This window comes from Hippocampus zosterae, chromosome 1 (assembly GCF_025434085.1).
Source record: "Hippocampus zosterae strain Florida chromosome 1, ASM2543408v3, whole genome shotgun sequence".
Lineage (NCBI taxonomy): Eukaryota > Metazoa > Chordata > Actinopteri > Syngnathiformes > Syngnathidae > Hippocampus > Hippocampus zosterae.
In genome coordinates, this window is record NC_067451.1 from 36,763,327 (window position 1) to 36,773,133 (window position 9,807).

General features: G+C 38.7%; 1 protein-coding gene across 8 annotated transcripts; it reads right to left on the reverse strand.

Annotated features, from left to right (window-relative positions):
- Positions 1-268: 268 nt before the first annotated feature.
- On the reverse strand, positions 269-7,905 carry LOC127597523 (uncharacterized). 8 transcript variants are annotated; one of them, XM_052060614.1, is made up of 10 exons: positions 7,663-7,905; positions 7,307-7,384; positions 6,409-6,486; positions 5,508-5,585; positions 5,052-5,129; positions 4,151-4,228; positions 3,248-3,325; positions 2,803-2,874; positions 1,447-1,524; positions 394-624 (listed from the first exon to the last, which is right to left on the reverse strand). In XM_052060614.1, the coding sequence occupies exons 1-10, from the start codon at positions 7,672-7,674 to the stop codon at positions 571-573; spliced, it is 684 nt and encodes a 227-aa protein (XP_051916574.1). In that variant the 5' UTR covers positions 7,675-7,905; the 3' UTR covers positions 394-570. The 8 variants fall into 8 exon arrangements, with proteins under 8 accessions (XP_051916626.1, XP_051916601.1, XP_051916574.1 ...); XM_052060624.1 differs by lacking the exon at positions 1,447-1,524 and adding an exon at positions 2,347-2,424; XM_052060641.1 differs by lacking the exon at positions 3,248-3,325 and having other exon boundaries at positions 277-624.
- Positions 7,906-9,807: the final 1,902 nt, after the last annotated feature.

Genomic DNA, 9,807 nt, shown 5'->3' on the forward strand with positions numbered 1-9,807 from the left:
AACAGGCATGACAGTGGCCCTCCAGGCCCAGATCGGGACATGCCTGATATACAGTATAATTTACATGTTCATACATCTTCAAGGATTTTCCAAATTGCTCTTGAAGATCATGAAACAACAAACGTGAAACACAGTATTAAACAACAAATATGAAATCCATAATTGACCATCCCACCCTAAATGCACCATTGCTATTACTTTAGTTAACTTGAACTGAAATGTAACCAGACGTGCTCGCATTTAAATGGACTAGCCATTCATTTCCCTTTTTAATGCAGTTATATCCTGTTGTGGATGTAGTTTTTGATGGACACCCAGCCTCTGTCTTTCAGAGCTGCTGGCTCTGCGTGGAGACAGGACTCCCAGCTCGTTTTACCTGAAACTTTATGGCTTGTTATGAAATCAAATATATGTCGCTCAACAGCCTTCACTTCATCATCTGTCCACGTGCGTCTCTTATTCCCACCTGTAAAAGAAGGCATTATTTATTAAAAATGGAAAAATAAAATAATCAAAATAAGATATTCCAGGAAATAATGAGAATTTTGAAAATTTGAGAATTTTGAGAATTTATCTCTCATTCCATTCATGGTCTCCAGAGGGTTCAGTCAGGTCACTTGGTGTCTGGAACATAACATTACGGTGTCAAAATATTCAGCATTCTTCATTCTGACCAGTTAAGAAATGAATAAACATTAATTATCATTGAACATTGCTCACGGGAGAGTTTGGGATGAATATACCACACTATAGAAAGTTAACACTGTTCAGTTCTGTGGAACAGCAATATGAGGACATTCGAACACAGGCTCTCCAGAGTTAGGTTAAGACAAAAGTCATGTCACCTGAAACACACTCAGGTTTTTCAGGTCTAAAGAAATATGAGGACATGACGACTGAAATCATGGAGAGTCCATGTTTCTGATTTATAACTTCTCCTGTGTTTGTCAAAGAAAGCTGAAAACTCAAACCTAGTATATTATGATAAGAAGTAGTAACCTGGTGTAAGAATGAAGTGGATCTCTCACTCCATTCATGGTCTCCAGAGGGTTCAGTCAGGTCACTTGGTGTCTGCAACATAACATTACGGTGTCAAAATATTCAGCATTCTTCATTCTGACCAGTTAAGAAATGAATAAACATTAATTATCATTGGACATTGCTCACGGGAGAGTTTGGGATGAATATACCACACTATAGAAAGTTAACACTGTTCAGTTCTGTGGAACAGCAATATGGGGACATTCGAACACAGGCTCTCCAGAGTTAGGTTAAGGCAAAAGTCATGTCACCTGAAACACACTCAGGTTTTTCAGGTCTAAAGAAATATGAGGACATGACGACTGAAATCATGGAGAGTCCATGTTTCTGATTTATAACTTCTCCTGTGTTTGTCAAAGAACATTGAAAATTCAAACCTAGTATATCATGATAAGAAGTAGTAACCTGTTGTAAGGATGAAGTGGATCTCTCACTCCATTCTTGGTTTCCAGAGGGTTCAGTCAGGTACCTGTCACTTGATGTCTGCAACATAACAACATTACGGTGTCAAAAGTTTCAGCATTCTTCATTCTGACCAGTTAAGAAATGAATAAACATTATTTCTCATTGAACATTGCTCACAGGAGAGTTTCGGAGTAATGTACCACACTATAGAAAGTTAACACTGTTCTGCTCTGTGGAACAGAAATATGGGGACATTCGAACACAGGCTCTCCAGAGTTAGGTTAAGACAAAAGTCATGTCACCTGAAACACACTCAGGTTTTTCAGGTCTAAAGAAATATGAGGACATGACGACTGAAATCATGGAGAGTCCATGTTTCTGATTTATAACTTCTCCTGTGTTTGTCAAAGAAAGCTGAAAACTCAAACCTAGTATATCATAAGAAGTAGAGCCCTGTTGTAAGAATGAAGTGGATCTCTCACTCCATTCATGGTCTCCAGAGGGTTCAGTCAGGTCACTTGGTGTTTGCAACATAACATTACGGTGTCAAAATATTCAGCATTCTTCATTCTGACCAGTTAAGAAATGAATAAACATTAATTATCATTGAACATTGCTCACGGGAGAGTTTGGGAGTAATGTACCACACTATAGAAAGTTAACACTGTTCTGCTCTGTGGAACAGCAATATGGGGACATTCGAACACAGGCTCTCCAGAGTTAAGTTAAGACAAAAGTCATGTCACCTGAAACACACTCAGGTTTTTCAGGTCTAAAGAAATATGAGGACATGACGACTGAAATCATGGAGAGTCCATGTTTCTGATTTATAACTTCTCCTGTGTTTGGCAAAGAACATTGAAAATTCAAACCTAGTATATCATGATAAGAAGTAGTAACCTGTTGTAAGGATGAAGTGGATCTCTCACTCCATTCTTGGTTTCCAGAGGGTTCAGTCAGGTATCTGTCACTTGATGTCTGCAACATAACAACATTAGGGTGTCAAAAGTTTCAGCATTCTTCATTCTGACCAGTTAAGAAATGAATAAACATTATTTCTCATTGAACATTGCTCACAGGAGAGTTTGGGAGTAATGTACCACACTATAGAAAGTTAACACTGTTCTGCTCTGTGGAACAGCAATATGGGGACATTCGAACACAGGCTCTCCAGAGTTAGGTTAAGACAAAAGTCATGTCACCTGAAACACACTCAGGTTTTTCAGGTCTAAAGAAATATGAGGACATGACGACTGAAATCATGGAGAGTCCATGTTTCTGATTTATAACTTCTCCTGTGTTTGTCAAAGAAAGCTGAAAACTCAAACCTAGTATATCATGATAAGAAGTAGTAACCTGTTGTAAGAATGAAGTGGATCTCTCACTCCATTCATGGTCTCCAGAGGGTTCAGTCAGGTCACTTGGTGTCTGCAACAACATTACGGTGTCAAAATATTCAGCATTCTTCATTCTGACCAGTTAAGAAATGAATAAACATTAATTATCATTGAACATTGCTCACGGGAGAGTTTGGGATGAATATACCACACTATAGAAAGTTAACACTGTTCAGTTCTGTGGAACAGCAATATGGGGACATTCGAACACAGGCTCTCCAGAGTTAGGTTAAGGCAAAAGTCATGTCACCTGAAACACACTCAGGTTTTTCAGGTCTAAAGAAATATGAGGACATGACGACTGAAATCATGGAGAGTCCATGTTTCTGATTTATAACTTCTCCTGTGTTTGTCAAAGAACATTGAAAATTCAAACCTAGTATATCATGATAAGAAGTAGTAACCTGTTGTAAGGATGAAGTGGATCTCTCACTCCATTCTTGGTTTCCAGAGGGTTCAGTCAGGTACCTGTCACTTGATGTCTGCAACATAACAACATTACAGTGTCAAAAGTTTCAGCATTCTTCATTCAGACCAGTTAAGAAATGAATAAACATTATTTCTCATTGAACATTGCTCACAGGAGAGTTTGGGAGTAATGTACCACACTATAGAAAGTTAACACTGTTCTGCTCTGTGGAACAGCAATATGGGGACATTCGAACACAGGCTCTCCAGAGTTAGGTTAAGACAAAAGTCATGTCACCTGAAACACACTCAGGTTTTTCAGGTCTAAAGAAATATGAGGACATGACGACTGAAATCACGGAGAGTCCATGTTTCTGATTTATAACTTCTCCTGTGTTTGTCAAAGAAAGCTGAAAACTCAAACCTAGTATATCATGATAAGAAGTAGTAACCTGTTGTAAGAATGAAGTGGATGTCTCACTCCATTCATGGTCTCCAGAGGGTTCAGTCAGGTCACTTGGTGTCTGCAACATAACATTACGGTTTCAAAATATTCAGCATTCTTCATTCTGACCAGTTAAGAAATGAATAAACATTAATTATCATTGAACATTGCTCACGGGAGAGTTTGGGATGAATATACCACACTATAGAAAGTTAACACTGTTCAGTTCTGTGGAACAGCAATATGGGGACATTCGAACACAGGCTCTCCAGAGTTAGGTTAAGGCAAAAGTCATGTCACCTGAAACACACTCAGGTTTTTCAGGTCTAAAGAAATATGAGGACATGACGACTGAAATCATGGAGAGTCCATGTTTCTGATTTATAACTTCTCCTGTGTTTGTCAAAGAACATTGAAAATTCAAACCTAGTATATCATGATAAAAAGTAGTAACCTGTTGTAAGGATGAAGTGGATCTCTCACTCCATTCTTGGTCTCCAGAGGGTTCAGTCAGGTACCTTTCACTTGGTGTCTGCAACATAACAACATTACGGTGTCAAAATATTCAGCATTCTTCATTCTGACCAGTTAAGAAATGAAAAAAACATTATTTCTCATTGAACATTGCTCACAGGAGAATTTGGGAGTAATGTACCACACTATAGAAAGTTAACACTGTTCTGCTCTGTGGAACAGCAATATGGGGACATTCGAACACAGGCTCTCCAGAGTTAAGTTAAGACAAAAGTCATGTCACCTGAAACACACTCAGGTTTTTCAGGTCTAAAGAAATATGAGGACATGACGACTGAAATCATGGAGAGTCCATGTTTCTGATTTATAACTTCTCCTTGGTTTGTCAAAGAAAGCTGAAAACTCAAACCTAGTATATCATAAGAAGTAGTAACCTGTTGTAAGAATGAAGTGGATCTCTCACTCCATTCATGGTCTCCAGAGGGTTCAGTCAGGTCACTTGGTGTCTGCAACATAACATTACGGTGTCAAAATATTCAGCATTCTTCATTCTGACCAGTTAAGAAATGAATAAACATTAATTATCATTGAACATTGCTCACGGGAGAGTTTGGGATGAATATACCACACTATAGAAAGTTAACACTGTTCAGTTCTGTGGAACAGCAATATGGGGACATTCGAACACAGGCTCTCCAGAGTTAGGTTAAGGCAAAAGTCATGTCACCTGAAACACACTCAGGTTTTTCAGGTCTAAAGAAATATGAGGACATGACGACTGAAATCATGGAGAGTCCATGTTTCTGATTTATAACTTCTCCTGTGTTTGGCAAAGAACACTGAAAATTCAAACCTAGTATATCATGATAAGAAGTAGTAACCTGTTGTAAGGATGAAGTGGATCTCTCACTCCATTCTTGGTTTCCAGAGGGTTCAGTCAGGTACCTGTCACTTGATGTCTGCAACATAACAACATTACGGTGTCAAAAGTTTCAGCATTCTTCATTCTGACCAGTTAAGAAATGAATAAACATTAATTATCATTGAACATTGCTCACGGGAGAGTTTGGGATGAATATACCACACTATAGAAAGTTAACACTGTTCAGTTCTGTGGAACAGCAATATGGGGACATTCGAACACAGGCTCTCCAGAGTTAGGTTAAGGCAAAAGTCATGTCACCTGAAACACACTCAGGTTTTTCAGGTCTAAAGAAATATGAGGACATGACGACTGAAATCATGGAGAGTCCATGTTTCTGATTTATAACTTCTCCTGTGTTTGTCAAAGAACATTGAAAATTCAAACCTAGTATATCATGATAAAAAGTAGTAACCTGTTGTAAGGATGAAGTGGATCTCTCACTCCATTCTTGGTCTCCAGAGGGTTCAGTCAGGTACCTTTCACTTGGTGTCTGCAACATAACAACATTACGGTGTCAAAATATTCAGCATTCTTCATTCTGACCAGTTAAGAAATGAAAAAAACATTATTTCTCATTGAACATTGCTCACAGGAGAATTTGGGAGTAATGTACCACACTATAGAAAGTTAACACTGTTCTGCTCTGTGGAACAGCAATATGGGGACATTCGAACACAGGCTCTCCAGAGTTAAGTTAAGACAAAAGTCATGTCACCTGAAACACACTCAGGTTTTTCAGGTCTAAAGAAATATGAGGACATGACGACTGAAATCATGGAGAGTCCATGTTTCTGATTTATAACTTCTCCTTGGTTTGTCAAAGAAAGCTGAAAACTCAAACCTAGTATATCATAAGAAGTAGTAACCTGTTGTAAGAATGAAGTGGATCTCTCACTCCATTCATGGTCTCCAGAGGGTTCAGTCAGGTCACTTGGTGTCTGCAACATAACATTACGGTGTCAAAATATTCAGCATTCTTCATTCTGACCAGTTAAGAAATGAATAAACATTAATTATCATTGAACATTGCTCACGGGAGAGTTTGGGATGAATATACCACACTATAGAAAGTTAACACTGTTCAGTTCTGTGGAACAGCAATATGGGGACATTCGAACACAGGCTCTCCAGAGTTAGGTTAAGGCAAAAGTCATGTCACCTGAAACACACTCAGGTTTTTCAGGTCTAAAGAAATATGAGGACATGACGACTGAAATCATGGAGAGTCCATGTTTCTGATTTATAACTTCTCCTGTGTTTGGCAAAGAACACTGAAAATTCAAACCTAGTATATCATGATAAGAAGTAGTAACCTGTTGTAAGGATGAAGTGGATCTCTCACTCCATTCTTGGTTTCCAGAGGGTTCAGTCAGGTACCTGTCACTTGATGTCTGCAACATAACAACATTACAGTGTCAAAAGTTTCAGCATTCTTCATTCTGACCAGTTAAGAAATGAATAAACATTAATTATCATTGAACATTGCTCACGGGAGAGTTTGGGATGAATATACCACACTATAGAAAGTTAACACTGTTCAGTTCTGTGGAACAGCAATATGGGGACATTCGAACACAGGCTCTCCAGAGTTAGGTTAAGGCAAAAGTCATGTCACCTGAAACACACTCAGGTTTTTCAGGTCTAAAGAAATATGAGGACATGACGACTGAAATCATGGAGAGTCTATGTTTCTGATTTAGAACTTCTCCTGTGTTTGTCAAAGAAAGCTGAAAACTCAAACCTAGTATATCATGATAAGAAGTAGTAACCTGTTGTAAGAATGAAGTGGATCTCTCACTCCATTCATGGTCTCCAGAGGGTTCAGTCAGGTCACTTGGTGTCTGCAACATAACATTACGGTGTCAAAATATTCAGCATTCTTCATTCTGACCAGTTAAGAAATGAATAAACATTATTTCTCATTGAACATTGCTCACAGGAGAATTTGGGAATAATGTACCACAATATAGAAAGTTAACACTGTTCAGCTCTGAATAACAGCAATATGGGGACATTCGAACACAGGCTCTCCAGAGTTAAGACAAAAGTCATGTCACCTGAAACACACTCAGGTTTTTCAGGTCTAAAGAAATATGAGGACATGACGACTGAAATCATGGAGAGTCTATGTTTGTGATTTATAACTTCTCCTGTGTTTGTCAAAGAAAGCTGAAAACTCAAACCTAGTATATCATGATAAGAAGTAGTAACCTGTTGTAAGGATGAAGTGGATCTCTCACTCCATTCTTGGTCTCCAGAGGGTTCAATCAGGTACCTTTCACTTGGTGTCTGCAACATAAATAAGATATTCCTAGTTCTACATGGCAATACAATATTCTCAATAATTGAATGATAATGGCTGCTAAACATTTTCTTCAAAAGTACTTCAATTATTTTTGCTCCAATATGATCAATGGCATAAAAAAAACATGCTGTTTATTGTGACATTTTTGGGGTAAATACAATGTACGAATAAAATCTGTCACTGTGACAGGCTTTGGTTGCAGCTCTTGTCATGTGCTTGCGGTAGCCATAAGAATTAGATAGCAGGTAGATTGATAGCATACCTTTATAATCATTGATCCACTGGGCTTTCAAACAAGGCTTGTTGACTCCAGATAAAAGGAGCAGCCTCAGATTCAGGGCTCAGTCTGGTTCTTCTTTGTGAGATTATCACCACCAGTAAACATCTACAATGGAAAGTGAGAAGAAGTCAGCCAGACAAGCAAGCACAATATTATGGCAGCACTTATTTTGGCTCAGAAAGTACTGAGCCAAAGGAATATTATTTTCTTCCTCAAAAATACAAAAATTCAATTAATCAAACATTTGCTGGTCAGACTAATAGATTCGGGCAAACCATTTGTCAGGCAGATAACAATGTAAAATTAAAATAGAGTAACACAATATTGTCTTGACCAAATGTACCAACAAAGCTGAATTCTGCTATAATTTCATTGCAAACGTTTGTTTGTTTTTTCATTGAAACGGTGTACAATTGAATCAGCACAAGAATAAACAGTGTAAATACACCGGGCTTAGCGTAAATGCTAGAAGTGCCTGGCCCACTTTCATTAGGCTACCTGTACTAACTACTTTAAATTAACTGCAATCGAATAAAACAAATACTGCACTGAAATAAACATATGGCACCAAAACCAAGTTCCACAGACTGTGTTGTTAAATATTTAGAAAAGTTTTCCAGAACCTTGCCTGCAGGACATGTCCACATTACTTTTACTGGAAGCTTATTAGCATGCTAACGATCGAGCTAGCTAGCTAGCTAGCTAGCTGTCTTATTGAATGATATTACCTTTGGTGGGCACTGTTAAACACGGTTATATTAAACAACTTCTATGTTACGGTAAGATAAACGAAAAGGAATTGCTTACCCGATGGTCATCCATGCGTGGTCGTGTTTGAGAGTAGGATTGTCTGGCTGCTTCACATGTTGGATTTTGTGTCACTGCTAATTGATGTGACTTATCAGGACGAGGGCGGGGAAAATGTGTGAGTCAGTCCGAAAAAGATGACATTTGAGGTCCTGCACAATGACGTCACTGAAAGTGTGTTAAAAGTGTGTTAAGTACCGAAGTTGGCCACTAGTTTTCCAAATGAAAAGTGAGTCGAAAGTTAAACACACTTAAACACACAATTTCTGAAAATTGTGCTCTTTCAGGACATCACTTATTTTTGGTGTGGGAGTATCCTCGTGAGCTCTAGAGTAGTGTAGACTGCGTGGAAATATGAGGACGCGAAAAATGTCCTCATTTTTCCACAGGTCCTCATTGTGAAGGTGTGTTATCATAAAATTGTCCTGAGATGTCATGAATACAAACGCACACACACACACACACACACACACACACACACACACACACACACCACCCCAGACCAGGAAATGAATTATGTCTGGTGGTGTGTATTGCCAGTCATGACAGATGAGGAGGGTAAGAGACTGACAGTTTGACAAACCTCTGCTCGGATGAACTTGAAAAATATGATGCCAACATCACAGAGACGTACTTCCACTTTTTTTACAGGATGTCAGGACACTTTCATCTCAGATGTAGTACAGTACATGACGGACATCAGGTCTTCATGCAGAACCTCTTCAGACAAATTTCAGACAAACAGCTACACCTCTCATCCCACTTAAAGATTATGTCTCCAGAAGTCATTTGCTGGCACTGTTTTCTTATATCCTGGACTGTGCCCTTTTTCACGAGTCTTAATCAATACCTAAGCAATGTGATGTATCTTTCTCCAACATGTTACATTCCAAGATGTTGGTTTGAACAGGGTGAAATAACAAATTCAGTGAAATAATAATAATAATGATAGTAAAATTCAAACATATATTTAATGAGCAGCATAAGCAGGCTTGCCAGAGTTACTTCAAAAATGTATTTTGACACAGTTACAAGTTGCCCATGAAAAAACTCATGCTCAAGTATCCTAATATTAAAGTAATGCAAAACACAAGACAACACATGCAACACAGCCAGCACCCCCGAACAGAAAGCAACTGAGTAATTTGCAAAGTGGTGGTTAATATTTGCATTTGGTGACAGCCTGAAACATTTTGCTCATTGGGTCACTCTCCCCTGGACTGATTTGTCAGTTAAGTTGGGAACGAGGGCCACTACTCAGTAAAGAGCAGCGGGAAGAGATTCCCCCCCCCCCCGACCCCCCCCCCCACACACACACAT

What these genes read in the sequence shown, in the direction of transcription:
- LOC127597523 (XM_052060614.1), bottom strand. An exon ending in CCACTTCATCCTTACAACAG is followed by an intron (nt 5,586 to 6,408) that starts GTTACTACTTCT and finishes GTTATGTTGCAG; the next exon opens with ACACCAAGTGAAAGGTACCT. An exon ending in CCACTTCATCCTTACAACAG is followed by an intron (nt 5,130 to 5,507) that starts GTTACTACTTTT and finishes GTTATGTTGCAG; the next exon opens with ACATCAAGTGACAGGTACCT.